This window comes from Pelobates fuscus, chromosome 7 (genome assembly GCF_036172605.1).
Source record: "Pelobates fuscus isolate aPelFus1 chromosome 7, aPelFus1.pri, whole genome shotgun sequence".
Taxonomy (NCBI): Eukaryota; Metazoa; Chordata; class Amphibia; order Anura; family Pelobatidae; genus Pelobates; species Pelobates fuscus.
Window position 1 is genome coordinate 110,770,581 of NC_086323.1, and position 22,738 is coordinate 110,793,318.

The window sequence follows — 22,738 nt, forward strand, 5'->3', positions numbered from 1 at the left end:
GAATCATCCTAACACCTTTTCTAATAACTAAAGATGCTAAAGAGACTAAAGATAGTGACAATCAGGTCGGTGCTAATTCTGATTGATAACTATCTAAAGCTATAAAACCACTAAAGTATGAAATTGCTAATTCATTACATATTTTAATTAAAATTATATATATATATTCAGAATATTATTTCAAGGCTCAGTAAAGAGCTTCTTTATGTATGTAATCAAACAGTTCTGTTCATACCTTGATTTGTCTATTGAATTATATAATTATAATTGGTGGCAGAAGTAGGAAAATGCTTGTAAGAAGACAGAGAATTGTTACAATTTTTCCTTAACCTGATTTCTCTCACCTGGTTCGAGTGTCTAAGCATGATGGTGATCCTCTTGAATTGTGTAACCCTTGGAATGTTTCAGCCCTGTGAAGATGTTGACTGTTCATCAGATCGGTGCCAAATTCTTCAAGTAAGCTTGCATTCTAAAAAAGAACATTGAATCGTTATACATTTAAAAAAAAAAATCAATAAACCTTTTTAACTTCCATTTTTATAATAAATAAATGACTATTTGGGAATCTAAATTATCTGTAAATATATTTATTCTTGTCTGCAAGAAATGCTGCTTTATGTCTTTGTATAGGTATAGCTTAGTATAATAAACACAAAACTAAATAGAGTTATGAGGTAGAGCTTTTGCTGTAACGGATTTTTTTTATTTCTTTACAAACGTTCAATGCAATTACAACGTTATTGAACTGTTCATGTTATGAATGCAAAGCTAATTATATTATTGTCCTGTTGACAATATCAGGTATTTGATGACTTCATCTTTATCTTCTTCGCAATGGAAATGGTGGTGAAAATGGTGGCCTTGGGAATTTTTGGAAAGAAATGTTACCTTGGAGATACATGGAATAGATTGGACTTCTTTATAGTCATGGCTGGGTAAGTAGATTTATTGTAAAATTGCAAGTTAGTACAGAACGATAAAGATGATGGTAAAGAAAACATGTGATAATTTTTTTTAAAATGTATTTTTGGGAAATATTCTGCAAATATTCTAAAAAGGATAAAAAGTTAAATTACTAGGATAAAAAAATTAATCTACCAAGCCTGCATTATAAGGCTTATCCACCTATAGTGTCAGAGAATAGAGAAAATATTCAAAGCATCTTTTTCACTCACTAGACATAATTTTGCATTTGATAGTTAAATTAGTAAATAACACAGGAGAAAATAGGAGACTAAGGCTCAGGTCAAATGATGGTGATATTTGATAAGTCAATCCAGTATCTTAAATTGAGGGTGAAACATTCATTAATACCATTTTATCAACAGATGGGTGATAATTAGGCAACACTTAAATTAATCTTAGTAAAGGATAGCTTAACTTTTCTATTTATGTAAAAACATTAAACAAAAAAAACAAAAAAAAAAACAAAAAAAAACTAAAATGCCTCTTCTTTAAAAGCTGGCATAGTCATAATATTAGGTGCTTCCTGTTTAAAATGTAATGTTAGAGTCTGTGATGCTTTGTACAGGTACATACTAAATGGCAATAAAATACAATGTGTGGTAATGAAAGGAGGGGAGATGTGGCTATTAGAAGAGCTGCAAAATATGAACTAAATGCCCACCATAGACAACCTCTTTGATATTAAACACAGGCTTTTGAAGTGTTAGGGAACCAACCTGTAAACTGGCCTCATTCTGCCATGCCGAGCAATACTATGCACCCTTCCTTTGTGAATGTTGAAGCAGGTGCCCATCGACATTCTAATGACGTAGTGCATCTTTCCTGTGCCAATATTGACGCCGCCAGTCCTTAGCTAGTGATGTTATAATGTCCCTTGCCATTCATGCATCAGTATTGGCACAGAATTCTCTGAACAGTGACATGATAGTAACGAAATACACTCCTGATGCGTCAATATTTACACAAGATGTTCATCACTGAATCCACATCTCCATATTAACACAATGTGTTGCACTTATGTAAAACATTATGCAAAATGGTACAACTCTAATTTCTAGCAAAAGTTCTGCAAGCACCGTGATGATGTCAGATGCTAACCCTATTTAAACCTGCTCCTTGTAGAGCTCAGTGCCCTATCATGGTCTTTAGTTACCAGAGAGTTTTTTCCTGCATGTAACTGATTTGTCTGTTTTTGACCTTGGCTTATACATTGATTTAGCTGATCTCTCCTGGTCTGACCTTGTCCTGTTGTCACATCCTGTTGCTATTCTGTACTCCTTTGACCTTGGCATGTAATTTGACTACTCTGCATCTGTCCAATATGGTAAGTCTGGCCACCTCTATGGACAGGCCATACGTGTCTTTATCCTGTTTATCCTTGTGGTAGAAATGCCTCTGCGACGTGTTCTTGGAGGGGCCTGCTTGCCAGCCTCCTGCCAAAAGACTATGGGCCCTTTAAAAACTTATGTGATTTATGTGCTTTTGTACTCCATAAAGAGAGACTGACCGTTGGCCCTAATTCCCAGGAACTGTTTTGGGCCTAGGACCATGTGCACGGTCGGTCAAAATTATGACTTCCATGGAAATCCCGAACCCCAGAACCAATTTTGGTGATTTATGGATATGTTGGACCCCCAGATCGGGGCTATCAGGGGATATGACTTTTGTGGGGTTTCCGTGTATTTTAGGGATACTTTTGAGGTGTTGTTGTATTGCTTGTACTGAGAGATAATGTTTGTGTACTTAAGTAATTATCTCCCAGTCACAGGGGAGGGATTGACCTACTTTGTATTGCAGTGTCCTGAGACCTGAGAGCCAATGTAATAGTGTGTATGTTTTTACTGTAGTCTACTCTCAGGTCCAGGGGAGAGTGTCCCTTGCATGGGGACCTGCATATAAGGCCAGTTGTGGCTGCCAATAAATGAGTTCCTGCCTACCCTCAACATAGAGTCTCATCTCATGTGTGGGGGGATCAGTTGTATCTGCTCTGGGGATTGCTGTATCACTATACTCCTCTGGGTTATAACCACTTGCTCTTGTAAGAGCAGCCTGCTACACTCTCTAGGGTAGGAGAGGTCTGCCCACTGGAAGCTTGATCCTTGGGACCAGGGTGGGTGGAGGACGGCGAGACCCCAACCAAGCTGTAATGCTGGAAGTGGGGACTACGGTGCTGATGGTGTCTGGTGGAGTGCTTGGAGTACTAGGTGAGCACTAGGAAGCAGCAATTGGCGGAGGCACCCGGTCGGGGTGCTAGGCGATCTGCCACAATCCTGCATGTTGGGACTCTGTATATTTCTAGCACGTAATTGAGGTAAATAAGAAAGGGAGATAAGGGACAACCTTGATGTAAGCTGTTAGTGGGGAAAGGAGGATGGTGAGGGGAAGCATGATGCAAGAGTGCATATGTGAATACGGGAGGAAACATGGATACAGAGGCACAAGGCTGAAGAGATAATCTGCAGTGGAGACACTTGAAGAGGAAGGGGGAAAATAGATATGGCTAGGGAATGAACAATATTGGGGTTGATACCTAGAAAAGACTCAACACTGACTATTGAGAGTAGAAGGGATAGAAGAGGTGAGTTTAATAAATTAAGGTCTGGTAGTACTGTGTGGTGGTGCTTATGGAAGCGCAAGACATAAATACATCATAGAAGCTAGTAATGTTTTAAGTATACTTTGCTTTAACTCAGCTGTAGTGTACGTTCTAACTCAGGATTATTCATGAAAGTGAAAATTCACAGTGAATTTAAATTTAAAGCCCAAATATCTGAATTGGAAAAATTCTCTAAGTCACTATATTTTCAGTTCTGCAACTTTGGCCCTGAACTTAAAATTATCTTTAAATTCTTACTTTAGTGAATAACCCGGTATATTTCTACATTCATTGACTTCCTTTTTCACATATGAAGGATTGCTGTTCCTTCCTCTGTGTACTCCTTTCTATTGACACATAACCCATTACTCATACACTCCCTTGTTAACTCTGAAGAGTATTATTAAAAATAGAAACCTGATTGCTGATATTCTTTATATTTTGTTATAATGAAAAATAAACACTTTGAAAACAAGTTACTTGGCACTGGATCTACTCTTAGGAAGATCTTAAAAATGAACATAAAATAATGCATTTTGCATTGACCTCTATATTCCAACAAAGGCAAATAATGTGTTGGGCTAAATAAACAAATGGAAATTGTAGTGAATATCTAAAAACAAAAGTGAGAAAATTCTCGTATCTCATTTAACTCAGTGGTTTGGCAAATAAAATGTCTTAATGTAAAACACTTTTAATAATCCCAAGAAGAGAGGTACATAGTAGAAGTCATCTTAAAATCCATTATGCTTCTGGCCATTAAAACACAAAAAAAATCCTTAAGAAGAATAACTATGGCACAGGTAAAGAACCTCTGGCACAGGTAAAGAACCTTTGGCACTCTAGACGTGGACTACATCTCCCATGATGCTTTTACAGTCATAATGCTGGCAAATAGTGATGTCCTGAACAGTTTGCCGGGAACCGTTCGCCGGCAAACATAGCGTGTTCGTAGTCGCGAACACGAGCAATGTTTGGTCCGCCCCCTATTCGTCATCATTGAGTAAACTTTGACCCTGTACCTCACAGTCAGCAGACACATTCCAGCCAATCAGCAGCACACCCTCCCTCCCAGACCCTCCCACCTCCATGACGAATAGGGGGCGCACCGAATATCGCGACCGCGAACACGCTATGTTCGCCGGCGAACGGTTCCCGGCGAACTGTTCGGGACATCACTACTGGCAAAGCATCAGGGGAGATGAAGTCTGGAGTGGTGAAGGATGCCTGACCCTGAACTATAAAGGATCACATAAAATGCTCATGTGCGTCATCGTAATCTTAAATATGGTGTAATATAAAATCTATTGAATTGCTTTTCTAGATCTGTGAAATTAGTCACTAATTGTTTTTACCTTGTTTGCCAAACAAACAAAAAAGCTACTTTTTGAAGTGATTTCTGCCAGAAAGACAAACGCATTATGGTTTTCACATCATCTCAAATTTTGAACAAATCATCTTTTTTTTTTTTTTTTTTTTTTTTTTTTTATAATTGCTTTTCAATAAGACTGAAGGGATATTCTTTTTTCACCATTTGGTATCAAAAGGGTTGAATCAAAATCTGTCAGCACATAACTCACAATGCATGTCTTTGGAACACAACATATAATGAACTGTTAATGTGTTTATTTTCTTCAAATCCAAGCAATTTCGAAATTCACTCAGACAATATAGATTGAGTCGAGCAAAAATGAACTATTTTAGTATCATAGGAGGTTCAAAGGTAAGGTAGGCAAATAGAGTTTGTTCGTAGAGCATGTACTACCCTACTGCTCTAATGAGTTTTTTTTTTTATCCAGCCGGCATAAGCTGTTCTGAATTCAGTAAGATATAAAGCCTTTCTCTCTCTGCTCCAATTCTTCCTATCTCTCCCTTCACCTGTATCATTTCTTTCTGTAAAGGCTGAATTTCATGCACGGGAAGGAGTTACACAAAAGGGCCAGGGAGAGTGATAAACAGAATTTTCGGGATGGGAGTCAAAAGAACACAGACATTTTTTATCCTAGGTGAAATAAAATATTAGCTAGCACATATTATCCTCGGTATAAATATGCATTGCGCTTCCGTGTACTCAAAGTCACATAGCTGGAAACTATTATTAACACTTTTTGTGCCAGATTGCCATCAAACATATTGTAAAAGGATCATCAAGCATTCTAATTATATAATTATTTTTATAAATATTCAGATTTTCAAAAGTATGACGTCTTCTTTACTTAGACATATTAAAGGTCTGTTATGATGTATTTAAATGAGGGGTTTTACTTATCGATACACAATATAGTGTTTCTGCCTTCTTCCTCAACATGCTTCTTTAGTGTCAGGTGTCTTACCTGAGTTGGGAGTCTGTAGCGCAGATATGTTGCTCACCCTTGCAGATAGCCATAGGCCAAGGTGGTCAGGTAAGAATTCACCTGGCCTGTGGGTCTGTGCACGAGGGGCTGTGCAGGATGAAGTACCAATACGCAGGACAGGCAAGGACTGAAGCAGCAGGATTGTCGAGGGATAGCCAAGGTCAAAGGATGCCAGAGGACAGGAACAACGAGGAGTAGCCAAAGTCAAGTGATGCCAGAGGTCAGAAGCCGGGGTCAATAATAAGCAGCAGATGAAACGACAGGAACACTGGTACAAAACACACAACAGGATCAAAGACTTGACACTGAGCACAGGGCGAGGCTGAGTTTAAATACCCTGCTGATGTCTAATCAGGGTCAGGTGAAGCACAGCCAAGTCAAGGTGCAGCCCCCAATGTAGTTGGGAACTCCAGGAGCGACTACGTCTGGCCGTCTGTCTGCCACGGTGAGAACCGTGACATTTAGCTACATTCTTAAATCTATAGCTTTCAACTTTTAAAAAATATAAAATACATAGTAAACATTCCACCATGTTAAAAATTTATCCATGGTTAACAAAACAAACTACCGGCAGGGCATTTAACACATTTTTATAAAGTTGTGTCCATCTTCCTTTTGAGATTACCTCTTCTATTATCACCTCTTTCCATGCTAGACTGCAGGACTTCTATCGTTCGCCACCAACTCTCTGGAACTATTTTCCACCACTGTCAAGGAGTTCCTGCCTGTTCTCAGTGTTCGCAGTAACATACCTGTAAAGGTTGCTGCTAGAACTGAACCACACACTTCCTGTGGGACCATCACCAACAGTGTGAGGCCACCTGAGATCTCGGAGCCCTCGATGGCCATGCCTTGTTGTATACAAATGCAGAAAGATAAGTCCTGCGCTCACTCCCATCACTGGGCGGCTGCAATGACTACAGTACACATCAGCCCCAATATATAGTAAAAACCAAAGAAAAACAAGTTACCTGCGCTCTCTCCTTAATCCCTATGTATTTTTAAACAAATGGAGGTTTTTTAGTTACCTCCAATGGCCTTGAGAGGATGAGCCCACCTGTCAATGTCAAGGCAGACCTATTAGTTCCCTATTAAGGGTTAATAATATATAGGGGTGTATATAAAAAAATACCCCTTTCTGTCTCAGTAGAGATTTTTGCCAGACGCTCAAGGAAGCAAGGTGAATGGTTAGAGTTAGGAGGTGGGCTCATCCTCTCATGGCCATTGGAGGTAACTAAAAAACATCAATTTGTTTAAAAATACATAGGGATTAAGGAGAGAGCACAGGTAACTTGTTTTTTCCATGCCTTGTTGTATGTTACAAAATATAAAGCATTACTTATTTGGAAATTACTTCATTGAATAAAACCTTAAAATTTAGCAATATTTTTTTTCATTTTTTTTCATGTGATTCTCCATTTTTAAAAATGATATATTAAAGTTGCAGTTGACGTCACATTTTAGTTCAGTCTTTGACACAGACAAGGCACACATTGCATGGGAGCAAGAGAAATACTAATTTCTGTTTCTTCTCCTATGCTTACTATGTTCCCTTCTGGCCATTAGTTATCTCTGTCTTATTACTTGATCCCAATTGTGTTGATTGACAGATGCTAATTATTTTTTTTAGTGTCAATAAAAGGCAGACCTTGTATCAATGATTGTCAAGGAGTCAGGACGGAGGTACTAATTTCCAGGATAGAGATACATACAGCATAGTGGATGTGTAAATTACATTTTATTATTCCGATCTCCTAAATGCATTCAAAATATACTCGCATCTGTTAAAAATATGGGACAAGTAAACATCACAGTTAAAGACTGTTGATAGTTCCCTTTGAAGAGCAGAGACTTCCTGTATAAAATTTGTCCAAGATTCACAAGAGAGAATAATGAGCGGAAGCAAAATTGTACAGTGAGAGGTACAAATCTTTTTCATAGAACACATCAATGAACCTGAGACCCTCAGGTTTGTACAGGCTCCAGAGTTGAATTATTAAACTAAGCAATATTTCTTCAGAAAGTTTGCATAGTGTAGGTAAGAGACTCATCTAAATAGCATGATATATGAAGGTTGCATTCATATCATCCTTTATAATTACTAGGGAGCACAATGGGGGCATAGTCATTCCAAATAAATCCACCCTATGTACAAAGTGGACATCAATGGACTAGACAAATCATTATGGCTACATTGCTTTATCTACTCATATCCTACGGGGGGAAAAACTTTGATGTCACTGATTCCCTCTGAAGATCAGAAAGGCCCTTTCTGTTGTATGGAACACTTCTCCCAAGAGGACACATTACAGAGTAACATTGTATCTCGTTGCACAGAGGTAATCCAGTTCATGTAACTGTTTGTATATATACCTTGGAGACCATTGCCTACTCTGATATTCTAGCCATGAATTAAACACTAAAAGATAACATCAGCCTACATATTTTAAATCTCTAAAGTGTATACTGGATGCCACTACTTCTAAACATGATAAAAACACATTTGCTTGATCTTGCAATATGTATCCCAGAGCGCAACAGAGATATATCAGTCTGACATGAAAGATATGTTAAGGTCATGTAAATTCCAGAAATTTAACCTATTATTATAGCGATTATCCAGTAACATTAGTACCAAGACCTCCCGGCAACTTCCAAATTATATTACGATCATCTTTGTAGTAAGAAGTAATTAAATTTAGAAATCAATATTATATAACCACTTCAGTACAAGTGTGAACTACAGTACCGTCTTTGGAAAGATGACAGGCTCCCGGCAAAAAAAAAATGTTCACATTTATTTTGTTATGAAACTAAATGAGATTGACTTGCACTGGGTATAATCTGAGTTTTAAATCAGTGGAGTATGTGTTCGATTTTTAACCATCATTCTGTTATTTAATTGCTACCAGCAGGCATTTGAAGTGTGGAGCAATTCAAGACAGCTGCACATTTATCTGTTTAATCAATAAAGGAAAATGCACCAACACAATATTCAATTGAGTCTTAATCCTTAAAACTGCATTGTAACATATGCAGTGTCACTCAGAAATTACTGCCGTGCCAAACTAGATTTAAATCCTGAGTAAAACTACTGTCATGAATGAATTACACACATTTGACTTATTCACACAACACTACATTTAATGTAATATTTTGACTAAAAAACAATCAATCCATAAATAAAAGGTTTGCAGTATATTAAATGTCATTCTAGTCATTTTCTCTTTTAAAAATCCCAGGCAAGTAATTCCAGTGTACATCCAGTATTTCCGAGGTTTGCAAACTGGCCATGCTATGCTTTAAATTTAAGTGTGTACGCATAGTGTACAAATACATTAGACCTGTGCACAACAAGAAAACTAGGTGCGGCCGAATATTTTTTCCTGAAAATAGAACATTTTTGGGGACCCCACAAATTTCGGCCATATGTTGGTTCGGCTTTGTGGAATTTTGGTACCAAAAAAAAAGATTCGGAAACAAATCAGACGAACCAAAAGTTTAATGTGTGTGTTTTTAAAATATTGTTGTGTTATATCTTTTTATATCTTAGTATTTCAGTAGACCTCTTTGTGTTGCATGTACATTGTATGTCACTATACTAGAAGGATTCTCATGATCATTCCTCTGTGCTGTCAGCCTGTCACGGTTTTCTCACATAGTAATCTTTTGAAGAACAAACAAATCAAAATTGTCACATTTTATAGAAGCTCATGCACCATGCTCTGATGAATTGCACAATGTCCTCTAATTCCTCTTATGTGTTGGTGGCATGTTGCATTGCTGTAACAAACAGGTACGTTGTTAAACAATTTTAGGGACTCCATTTAATATCTGCGGATGCCGTACTTTTCAATACTAATTTAATCTTTCTTTAAATATTGTATGGTTTTCTCTTTCTCTGTATATACATGTAATAGTCAGAGCCCAGATTTATAAGAGATTGGATAAAGTCTGAAGGAGATGTTTGTTTTTTAGGCTGCTATCCCATTAACTCCATAGTGTGCTAAAATGGGAAGCCTTCAACCAGCACTAACACGTCAGGGTTTGTCCATGTTAGCAAACAAGCATTAACAAGATTCACTGCCTTTCTTGTGTTGGCCCTGTCCCAGGGGTCCCAATCCTCAGACTAATCACATTTGTATAATGTTGGTTGACCCTTACATTGCTAGATTGTCCCTTTAATGTCTATTTTGTATTTGTCTTATTAAACAAGTCCAATGCTATTGCTTCCCCTTTGAGACATCTGTCCTATTTAGCCTATACAAAGCATAGTGTGTTTCTAAGATGAGAACCTATCTGTTCTTTTACAGTTCAAGGATTTGTGAGTGAGATCCATTAGTTGATTTGATTGATTAGAGACTTTGTAAAAGACAGACATGATCTAATCCTCTAACACCCAGATCCTGCCACAGCTCAGCTCTACTCGTCTGCTCTTCAATTCAGGTACATTGTACTCATGGGTAGCATTTTGACCGATGTTGAGCTTTCTCTAGGAAATACCTTCCCTCTGCTTTGGTAGGCTCACTCATCAAATTTAAACCTGCTCAAGATAGACTTAGAACATAGTACACATTCTTCTTATTTAGCATTTTCTGAAATGAAAAATGTATCTAAAATGAACTAGAGCCTGCTCCTGTCTTCACCTTAATTAATTTCCATCTTATCAAATGTTTTTTGGACTTCACCTGGGCATTATATTTGAGTTAAGCAGCAAATGGAAATCTGCTTTCTTCTGGTCTGGTGACTATTGAGACTGCTTTCTGATTGCTAATTTGGGTATACTGACAACCGGTTCTTTGACTGTGTTCAATTTCCCTTATTCTTATTCATTCTCGGTCTGCCCTAGCTAGAGCTCCATTATTCTACAAGTGATGAAGAACACCGACCTCCACTTTAAGTCATTGTTTACTTTTCTGTTTGCAACATTTTTACATATACTTACTTTATTAATTTTGCTAAAGCTTAACTCACTGAGTTCTCAGATGTGATCACATGAAAGAGTACGATATGATTTCTCCAAAGCATATTGAAAATTGTGTGATTGACATACTGAATGAATGACATTCTAAATATTCCATTCATTTTTTGGCAAAATCTACCTCCTCTTACAATCTCCACCTGAAAAAAATAGGCCCTCTGACCCTGCACTGGTTACATGAACAAAACAATAGAAAATATTGTGTTGTCCTTACTCCAAACCTCATAAAACACTTATTTGTCCAAGTCAGAGTGATAGGAGTTGAAGGCAATATGCATGCATACCTTGGGCACTAGGTCATACCTATGATGTCGTTTTGCCAATTCAGTGTCTTGGCCATATTCCAACAAATTTTCCAAAAAAGATCTTCTGAGGCTTCCATGACTTGTTTATTATCAATTACCTGAAATATATCACTGCCTTCTTCCCTTGTTGAAATACGTCTTTATGGAAACATCAGAATGCAGAGACATCCCTATCTCAGAATGGTCAATATGTTCAGAGATTTGTAAAAAAAAATTGAACCAAAAGTTTGACATATGCTGTATCGGAGTTTATAGAACTGAGCACCAAGATAACCAAACTTTATGGTGTGTTGATTATTTTTCATTTTGTATTTGTAGTCCACATGTATGTGGCCTATTTTCTGTGTTCAATCCACTTTTTTTTTATGAATATCAGTTTTCACTCATCTTCCTCCTAGATTTGTGATTTAAAGCTTAGTGCGGCTCAGACACTTATTTTTATTTGCTTATTGAACATAACTGGAACAGAAGTTTATACACCGCCTTGCTTTACCTTCACTGAGATAGTAACCTCATATATATATTTATATATACGTTTGTGGTCAAGGACATTAAGCTGAGTTATAGTAGTAATGGTGTAAGTCAGTTGTGGTGTGTCAAAACCAATGTTTAGGTATGCTTGTAAAAAGAGGGCCCACCAAAATGAAATGGCTTGATAAAGGGAGTGGTAGGTGGGCTAAACCAGCCATTATCGGCACAGAGGAAGGGGCGACCTTTGTATTTATTGCCCAGGTAACCTCTTCCACAAATTCAGGCTCTGTCTACAGGCTCAGCCTTCCTATACATCATTATTGCCATATGTGCTAACAACTTTTTACCCGTTTGCACTTCAGATAAGGGGTCAAAAATCAGAATAGGTAACCTTACTTGCTCTAAACCAAAAAACATCATGTGCTCCAATCCAGACAATGATTAATGCTTGGACAGTGCATAATAGATCTCACACATGTCCTTGACCCTTCAGTTACTCCTGCTTCTCCCTACCTAGGGTGTTTTTACCATTACAAAAAGTTCTTCTCTTCATCAACCAAAATTAAGTTTACTTGATTCTAACATAACATTAAGCCCTGTTCAAGCAAGTGATGGGAAGGCTTGAACACCTCTATCTCATTTCAAGATCTGTGCATTTTTTACGGCACGTAAGAGCAAGCTACAGCCTTTTCTTCTACTTTCCTTCATTCCTCATTCTTCTAAGGACTGATGTTTCTCCGACACCATCTTCATGTCAGTAATATAAAACCTGAAAAGAGAACCTCATGACTGGGCAGAAGTGATCACAATGGGAATTAAACTTGTAACAAGCAATTCTATCGACTTACCTGCATTATCCCTCTAAGGCATTTGGGGATTTAAACATGATTACCTTTTCTAACAATGTTTTTTCCATGGGCTATTGAGAGACTGTGGTGAGATCAGCTGGAATTAATCCCAATCAACATTCTCAGTGTAGACTTTATATATTAGAACTTCCTATTGCTAAGGGTCTTTGGTGTGCCTACTGAAATTTTTCTATCCAGACTTTAGATTTACCTGTTGCAACTTCTGCTTGATTTGTTGACTTTACCTGATTGGTGCAATTATTTAAATGTCTGTTTGATTCTCATATACCTAATTAATTTTTTTTTTTTACTACATCTAAGCAAATCTCATGACATTCAGCCAGACAGATGCAATGGGAACCTAGCTTCCTTAGTTGCATACTGATTGTGCCTAAATGGCAATTATTTCATGCACCCTCCAAGATAGCATGAATATTTTATAGATTTGCTATCATGCAACTATCCCGCAGTACTTATTAAACTCTTAACTACTGGGTGTTTTAGGTTAAGAAAATAACATTTAAAAAAAAATAAAAAAATAATAATACATTTTTCAAACCATGTAAAGAATAGCTAGAAATTAAGCGTAGGGCAAAATAGATATTTTGTGAATACCTTCAAATTAAAAGTGTTCAATGGACGGAATATTATTTTTTCATTTATTACTTTGTCGTTAACAGATATATTAGGGTGATAAAATATTCTAGAGATTATGCAATACCCGTCATCTTGCAATATTTGTGATTGAATTAGAAATATTACCATTTAAGGGCAAATGCAATTTTTGCCACTTGCTGAATAGGCAAAGATGAAAAGAGAAGAAAAGATCACAGGAACTCCAAATTTTAAGCCGTATGCAGCTTTAATGTAACAAAATGCAACGCAACGTTTCGACCAACAAAGGTCTTTTTCAAGCTTATCTACTCTACTTGCTGAATAGGCGTGACAAAACTAATAATAACAATACACTGCTTATGGGTACCTGTTTGCAATGAATGGATGACTTTTTGGAAAATGCCATCTGGAAATTATACTATATGGGACATTTCAGGTTATCTTTTGCAATTGCAGATATGTGGGCCTTCTACTCCTACGTGTTTCCTAGAATAGAGCCGGTTCTAGATTGAGAACCTTATGGACCTAATTACAAAACCATATTGATTGAAAACACATACTTACAAGTGTCCTGGAGATGTGGCTAAGGCTCGATAAACAACATTATTTAACTTCTTAATGGCACAAAATTGAGCAATGAGACTGCAGGGACATAATCTATAGACCAAAACAGCTTCATTAAGCTAAAGCTGTTTTGGTGCTCAAAGTATGTCTTTAATATGAAAATCTTAAATTATTGATATTTATGGCCAGTTACACTGTATGTCTACAGGTGTCTGTTTCTACTGAACAATAATTCCTAAATTATATATGTTTTTATAAGTGTCCCTGTCATGGTACATATAACTTAAATGTATTGATCATAAAAATCCAAATATACAGATACAATCAAAATTATTCCACCCCCACTGAAAATCAAGTTTATTGTCAAATTATACAGACTCTCAGCTATTTGCAATGAGCAAATCAAACAAAAGCAATTAAAATAACTCAACACAACAAATGCTTCAAGTGGTGTCCCCAAATTCACCTGAAAATGCAACTTATAATGACTTCTCCAGTCTCAAAATTATTCAACCCTCCTGAATAGAATCCCTCACAACAGCACACTTATGCAAAACAGGTGTTGTCTCAAGCCTACCTGATAAAACTAATCAAGGCTTTATTAGTTGCACCAGATGAGCTTGAGCTAGAACAATTGAAATAGCCTGAACTTTGTTGAGTGTCACAGTTGACTGCATGTTAAAAATATGGCCAAGTGTAAAGAATGGTACACAAAGTTAAGAGAAAAAATAATTGACCTTCACAAACAAGGAACAGCATGCAAAACGTTAGCAAACGTTCCTAGAGACACCGTTGGAAGCATGGTTCGCAAGTTCAAAGTTAAAGGAACAGTGGTTACACTACTTGGACAGGGCAGAAAAATAAATCTATTAATGGTTGCAATTTAGATGTATGAGAAGGTAGCCAAAAAAAACCCCTCAAGTGACAGAAAATACTTTTTGGAAACAGGCACTGTTGTTTCAGTGAGCAAATTAAGGCACATACTGTGCAGAAGAAGGTTTCCATGTCATAGTTCCAAGACATACAGAACTACTGACCCAAAAGCACAAGAAAAGTCAGCTCTAATACGTTTAAAATCATATAAATGAGCCACAGAAGTTTTGGGATTCTGCCTACAGTTAAGCGTGGTGGTGGCTCAATGATGCTCTGGGGCTGCTTCGCATCCTCTGGCACTGGAAACCTGCAGGATGTTGAAGGCAAGATGGATTCACTTAAGTATTCGGATATCCTAGGAGAAAACATCATGCCATCTGTGAGGAAACTGAAGCTTGGACATCATTGACAATGATACCAAGCATAAATCAAATTCCACCAAGGCTTGGTTGCAGAAGAAGTCCTGAAAAATTCTACAGTGGCCATCACAGTCACCTGACTTGAACACCATAGAAAATCTGTGGTGGGATTTGAAGAAGGCGATTGCAGCACGCAAGCTCAAGGATATTACTGGAATGGATGCCATTGCTCTTGAGCAATGGGCTAAGGTTCCTCAGGAACGCTGACAGAAGCTGGTGTCTGGCTTTACATCTCATTTGCAGCACATCATAATAGCAAAAGGGTGCTTTACTAAATAGTAAAGATGCTTGCCATAAGGGGGTTGACAAATTGAGAGACTGGAGAAATCATTATACATTGCATTTTTTGTTGACTTTGGGAAACAACTTGAAGCATTGGGCTTTTTCAATTGCTTTTGGTTGATTTGTTCATTAAAGACAACTGAAATCTTGACAATAAACCTGATTTTCAATGCGGGATGATCATTTTGATTACAACTGTACATTGTTCTATTTACAATTTTTCCTACACCACCTATAAATCAATTTAGACCTCAATGTTGACAGTTTACTAACAGGAGATAATAGGAGAACACTGTGTTTGCTTTTTATCACAGCGACTACAGTACATGCACTGTAGTTGCCATGATTTCAAGATGTCACTCTGGTTTGATGGAAATATGCTGTCAATTAAGCCAGGATGTCTGTGTCATAAGGAGGATTACCACAAGGAAGCAGGCTCTATTGCACCTGCTACACAATTAAGCACTCCTGATGTTGTGAGCTACATCTCCCATAATTCTCTTACAGCCATAATGATGGCAAATTGTCAAGGGAAATGTAATCCACAAACATCAGGAGTGCCGAAGCTTGCCTACACCTGAACTAAAGTAATACTGCTTACATATATGAGAAAGCAGGTATTATATGTACCTAGGATGTCTCCTATTGTACAATATTGTTCTTAAAAAGAGTCAGAAACAAATTCTACTTCAGCAGAGTTTGGGATCATTTAATAATACCAGTTAATTCCTTGACTACAATTCTGTAGTAGCTCCAGCCTGCATGAGTTTCTTTCTATAATTTAGTGTTGTAAGGAGAACAATGTTTCCTTTTTTCTGTGGTGTATTTGTTTGTTCATTTGCTGATTTATTTATTGTTCATTATTGTATAAGCATCTGGGAAACTGCTGAGCATTTACCAAATTATATAATTTGTATAAACTATTGTCTATCTGTTAACTGAGTACAATTTTACTGTGCAACAATCCACTTTTTTATCATTTTAATAATACAATACAATAAGCTGCCTTTAAAGGGAAACAGGGTCTACCTCCACTGGTAACTCTACAGATGGCTACTAGAGGTGCTTCCTGGGGCAGTGACTGCCATTCAGTGTCTCCTCCCTCTTGATTCAATACATCTCTATGAGGAGATGCGTACTGGCCAGGGCTTATTTGAGTTATACTGGCTCTGCCCCTGATCTGCCTCCTTGACAGTCTCAGTCAATCCTATGGTGAAGCATTGATATTGGCAGAGAGAATCACTTCTGATTACGTAACCAAGCAGGCAGATCAGGGGCAGAGCCAGCAGCAGCAGACTGGAATAAAAGTAAAATTTTACTATATTTAGGGGAGCAAGGGGGCACGGGCAGGGGCAGGGTCAGGAGGGCTAGGGGGTGATTTTAACACTATAGGGTAAGGAATAAATTTTTGTGTTTCTGACCCTATAGTGTTTCTTTAAGGCACTTAGACCACTTAATCTAAATTAAGTGGTCTGGGTGCAGTGTTCCTGTTATTTTAACCCTGCAATGTCAAACATTTTGTAGAAACAGCAATGTTTACACAGAAAGGTTAAATACACAGCTTCCTGACAGGTCTTTAGGCTCTCAGAACTGAATAGCAGCATTTGATTAGAGGAGCATGTTTTTTTTTGCCACTTATGCATATCTCGTCCCTATTGCTTCTCTATGAGAAGCATTGGATAGGAAGAGATCAAGGAAGAGTCAGCAGGCAATGGAGTGGGTGGCTGCAGTGGAGATGTCTTAGCATTTTAAACACCAGAGGGAGAGAGTTCATAGGAACAAAGATCAAAGCAACATAAAGGGAACTTAAAGTTTAAAAAAAAAAAAAAAAAAGGGGGTTCTATTTTCGGGACAATATATTCTCTTTAACAATTATGTATTTGCCAAGTCTGAATCATAAGAAAAGTAAAAATCCACACTGCTCTATTCACCCCTGCCCTGGAACTGTTCTTCTCCATCTTGGTTCCTGTTGAACATTATTATAAACCATGCCCTTTGGACCTGTCAACAAACACAGTGTTTCTATTTTTCCTCATCCACTACAATACGTGCCAAGGCTCTGCCAGGACTGAACTGGATTGTGATGTCATATGCAAAACCTTTCATATTGACATAAAATAATAGAGAGTATCGTGGGAATATTAAACGTAACACAAGTTGTAGGGAATATTTGATGTTTTATTCAGTGGTGTAATAAAGTGTCAGTCCTTGTTTGGTTGGCAGGTTAGATACTGTTTATCAGATTGATCACATGTACTTACTTTCTTTCTTTACCCCAATTAAAGGATTTCAAATATCAGAGGGTTCTATGCTTTAGCTTACCTTGCTTGCACTCACCATATAAATTATTAGCATTGCTGCACTACGATCTACACACTATACGTTAAAAAAAAAAGCAAAAACAACAGGGAACAAAATGTGACATAAATAATAGAAGTGTGTCAAAAGATCTTGACAAGAGATGCATAAGATGGATTTAAGGGTCAGAATGTGTACTTCACCAAGTGGCAGCTTCCTAAACATATCAGTGGGATGAAGACATACAGATAGTAAATCCTGGGAAGAAGTCATGAAACAGATTATGTTGATGATGGAGCAAGGGTGGCTTGCCAGTAGAAGATATCAGAACATTGTGCATTCTGATAGTGTTAGATTAGGAAACCATTCAGTCTTTAAAAAAAATAAAAAATTCTGTAGACTTCAGAATTTATACTCTGCTTGATGCTGAGCCCTACACTGCAGGTACATGCAAATGAAACAAAGCATACCAATACACTAATAGAATACATAGTGTCCTATACATGGCTAATAGTATCTCACCATCTTCCATAACTAACGATGCTTGTCATGTAACAACCAGTAACAAGAGGGGTTTAACCACCTTCCTCCTAGCTATAAACAGTATATATCTCGTCCACCTACTCATTCCCCTCAGAGAAGAATTAAGATCCCACAAAGCCCTAGGCAGGTTATTAGTTTTCATTCTTCACCTAGGGATGGTGAATGGAGCAAAGCAAATGCATTTTTGCTGGCTCCTGTCTTATCCCTGGACTCTAGGCAGTTGCCTAGGGTCATTTTATGGTTAATCCTGCTCTGATCCTCCTAATTCCCTCCTCGTCAAAATGCATTTGGTCCAAACCAATATCTGCCACCTCTTCAAATACAGCACTGGCTTGTCGACGAAAATATTTGCTCCTCAACTGCAGGAATTTAAGGTTCTAATTTTGTCATGTGACCTGTTGTTTACAATTAAGGTAAGTACCTGCTGACATAATGGATAGCACACAAGACATTTCAAGGTAATATCTTCAAGCAGCAAAACAGTTAAACCTTCCAGCCCAGTCAACACACAAAGATCGAATCAAAAAGCTGATAAGCCAAGTCATAGTTCTTCACCGCAGAGTGTGCCAGCTGTGGGATTGCTCGGGTTTTATTACCTGCAACCTTTATTTTGTGATAATTCCATCTGTTTTTTTGTTTTCAACCCTGACAATATTCATTTAGATAAATGCCATGTACAGTGACAAGCCAGCCACAGAGCAACATGCACAGAGGCACGTAGCCACAAAGGCATCCATTTGCACTTATATGTAGGTCCCATTAACACCACCCATCATTGCCAGAAAAAGGTTAAAATGTGCCAATGCACAGCAGTGAGACGTGAAATGCATGTACAAATTCACAGTCACACTCTTATTGGATTCAATATTTCAAGAATGTATTGTGGCTGTTGATGAAGACACCTGGAATGCTGGTCAGTTCTGCTAAAGCTCTCGTGGAGTTGACCTAACAATCAAAGGTTCAACCTCAATGACTTAAATGTAATACACCAATCATAGAGCTTGATTGCAGGAAGCCAACGATTGATTGGCACCTATGCATGCAAAATAAAAACTTATCTGTCAATGACTCCACATTTTTAAAAATGTTTGGTTAGATTATTTTTAGTTGAGAGGTTTAATAACCAGTAGGAGGAACGTCTCCAGCTATAGTCACTGTAATGGAATAATATTCAAAGAGTGTATCAGTGCAGTGCTGTTGAAAGAATTTTTCTTCTAACGGTGCATCATTCATTGCAAATAAAGATAGTTGTTTCAAAAACTGTTGATGGGGTGATGTGGTGGAACTGAGCAAGGCTGCTTTTGATAACAAACAGACAAAACTGGACAGTCAAGGGCCCAATATATATAAAACAGCATACTAAACAAGTTGGGGGAGATTTATCAATGTGTTGTGCTTGCAAAAATGGTGCAGTGTACTAAAAGTAGAGCAGTCACTATGGAAACAAGTGGACCCATCGGGCACATTCTACTGATGACTCCTCCCCTTTTACCTCCCTGCACCACTTTCCTGAACATGACACTTGCTTACTATGCTTACATCAGCATTCAAACACATATTAGTATGCAAAACTGACAGTAAATGCACTATTTTTTAGTAAAGGGAAGGCAATTAGTCATATGAAATTTAGTGCACAGTGTCCCAATACTCTAAACCTTGGGGCAATAGCAAAACCTGACGTGGGGAGGAGTCATACATTTAAAATGTCACCATACTGACACTGCTTTTGTAGGCTTCTAAATCTTTCAGGAAGTCATCACTATTTCTTGTACCATTTACTCTATTAGCCCAACAATACGGCCATTTTTGAGGTATTATTTAAGTGGAGCATAGTTTTGTTATGTACTCATTTCACATTTGTTCACAGGGAAGATGGTGGGCTCCCACGTAGCTCTCTAATTTACATCTTGTGTGTCACAGGCTTTTAATCCAATTTCAGTGTTTTATGGATGATTTTCAGGCTGTAAGGCCTAAGAAGGACTTCTGTGGTCTCCAAAGCGTCTAAAAACTGGACAACTCTCATTTTGCATATGTTTTTTATGTTAATGATGAAGACACTACTTTATAAGGAAGGTGATGTATGGGTTAGGGTACACTGGAGAATTAAGGTCAGCTATTTTGAAACATTTTCACGTGTGATCAGCTGGAATTGGGCAAAATGTGATTGTTTTTAACCAAAAAGGTTGAAAACGGATGCTGCTGAGAAGAATGTATACACTGTGGATATACTCAAATTAAAAGTATACCATTGCATCTTTGCTGATTTATGGTAGGAAAATAGAATAATGGGCTTGCAATTGGCAATTTTGCTGTGATAAAAAAAGAAGGCCTTTTTTTCAACCCACTGCTTCATGCTTTTGAACTGGAATAAATGTTGTTACAATATTAACTCCATGTTCACATGATGTTGTATGATAAAATTATAAAATAAATAAATCGTATTTCTTTAATCACTGGCTCAATTCTGTTACTAATCTGTGTTTGCTCAGAGATAGCTATATTTTAGCACCAGAGATATCCGGATTAAATGCAGAATTGGTGATGTGAAATCTAAAGATAAAACATAGAATTGGTGACATTAGCTATAAAGATTTATTTCTGAATTGGTGACATGAAATTTTAAAACATAGCGCTGAGCTGGTGACATAAAATATAACGATATAACAATGAATTGGTGACACAAGATGTAAAGAGATAAAGCAGAATTGGTAAAATGTGATATAAATCTGAAACGGTGACAGGGGATATATAAAGATATAACGCTGGATGGTTGACGTGAGAATGGCAGTGAGATCCGTGTACACGAGGTAGTCAAGTGTAGAAGAGGAAGCATGAGGTTTAATCAAGTACAGCTCCTTACACGATCTATAATATGAATCGGCTCATCGTTAACAAAAGTGGAGATGGTATTCCATGCCATTTGTGACAGTTAATCCACCGTAGCATTATACAAAGCTGATATATCTGAGACTGTCAGGACATAGGTTACACTGTGATTCACCATCACATTGGTTCATTAGTCATTGGAAACTGGAAGGCCACCGACATCCCTAAAGGTTAAAAGGTATCCCAGTCTGGATATAACGAAATCTGAAGCACAAAGGCAGCAGAACATTGCCGACAGACACATTTATGTAATGCATGTAGTAAGTAAAGCAAGCATGCGGACATTTTAACAGATGCAAGCAGAGAAAACAGACCACACAAGCAAACTAATATATCTCACTATATGATAGGAGGAAGAGCTCCCATCATCCTCCTCTCCCCTCCCCCCCCCCCCACCCCCCACCACCACCAACACACACATTTCAACTGTTCACATTTTTGTCACTAAAAATATTTCCGTTGCTATGGTAACATCTCTGCCAGCATCACCACCTAGTACTGCGGGCGGAAAGCAACCCCAATTCTGAATTAATTAATGACTTTAATTTTTCATTTGTGTGACACAGCACTTGGTAGGGAGTGAGTGCAGGTTTTAACCTCCCAGACGAGACACCCACCCCAGTAAATCTACATGAATGCCATCTCTAGGGGAGTTTGCTTCATTGCAGCATCTGAGTCTGCTCTCACAGTCATACTGTATGTGTCCCCTGCCGCTCGTTAGTGCTAATTAGAGTCTTTACGAATAGGGTAACTGGCTCTGAAATTGCTGATTCCTAAAACTTTTGCTCATTTTATAATTCAGTCATCATCTAAAAGCCTGTGACCTCTTCTGGTTTAGGTGTGTCAAATATAAACATAATTCATAGGCTATAACAGTTTAAGGTCACGGTGATGTGCAACAATGTCATTTTATATGTTCAGTGCAAAGTACCTGGTCATATTGATCTATTGATTTGCACTATTGATTTTCTGCGTGTGTTTGTTTTAAAGAACATGTCAAACTAATTGGTACACTGGTAGGATTCAGTCACATATTGCATAAATGAAATAATGTGTGTAATCACTGGGTTTTTTTTTCTGCAAGCTACATATTGCTGCTTGGAAAGTAACATACACGTGTATCAATTTCATCACATGTGTTTTTTACATCATTGGCTAAATGCAGATATGTAGTTAGCCTGAAACATCATGTCATAACACAGTTCAGATTTTACTTAAAAATGTGTTGATTTATAAAATAATAAGAAAAAAAAAATACTTAAGCTTAGCTGATTACAGCACTTTTCACCTAAATGCTAACAAATCAGTCATGGCTGCAGGTGATGGGAGTAAAGACATGTTTGCTCTAAATTTCCAGCCCCAGAAGGTTGAGCGTCTAATTTTAGAATATTAAGAACAGCTTTACCAGTAGACATGGTTGGCCTTGAGATCCAGCCTCGTAATGAACAGTTAAACATCAGTACTATCTCAACATCTGAGGAAAGGGATTTAGGGGTGATTATTTCTGAGGACTTAAAGGTAGGCAGACAATGTAATAGAGCAGCAGGAAATGCTAGCAGAATGCTTGGTTGTATAGGGAGAGGTAGAAAGAGGGAAGTGCTCATGCCATTGTACAGAACACTGGTGAGACCTCACTTGGAGTACTGTACACAGTACTGGAGACCCTATCTTCAGAAGGATATTGATACCTTAGAGAGAGTTCAAAGAAGGGCTACTAAACTGGTTCATGGATTGCAG

At 37.7% G+C, this 22,738-nt stretch overlaps 1 protein-coding gene across 1 annotated transcript in view; it reads left to right on the forward strand.

Annotated features, from left to right (window-relative positions):
- The first annotated feature begins 351 nt into the window (after positions 1–351).
- The window catches only part of CACNA1I (calcium voltage-gated channel subunit alpha1 I), a 286,325-nt gene continuing 263,938 nt past the window's right edge, over positions 352–22,738 (forward strand). Inside the window, exons 1-2 of the mRNA XM_063426399.1 lie at positions 352–456; positions 802–935. Coding sequence (XP_063282469.1) covers positions 364–456; positions 802–935 — 227 coding nt within the window. The 5' untranslated portion in view covers positions 352–363. The remainder of the gene's footprint in view (positions 457–801; positions 936–22,738) is intronic.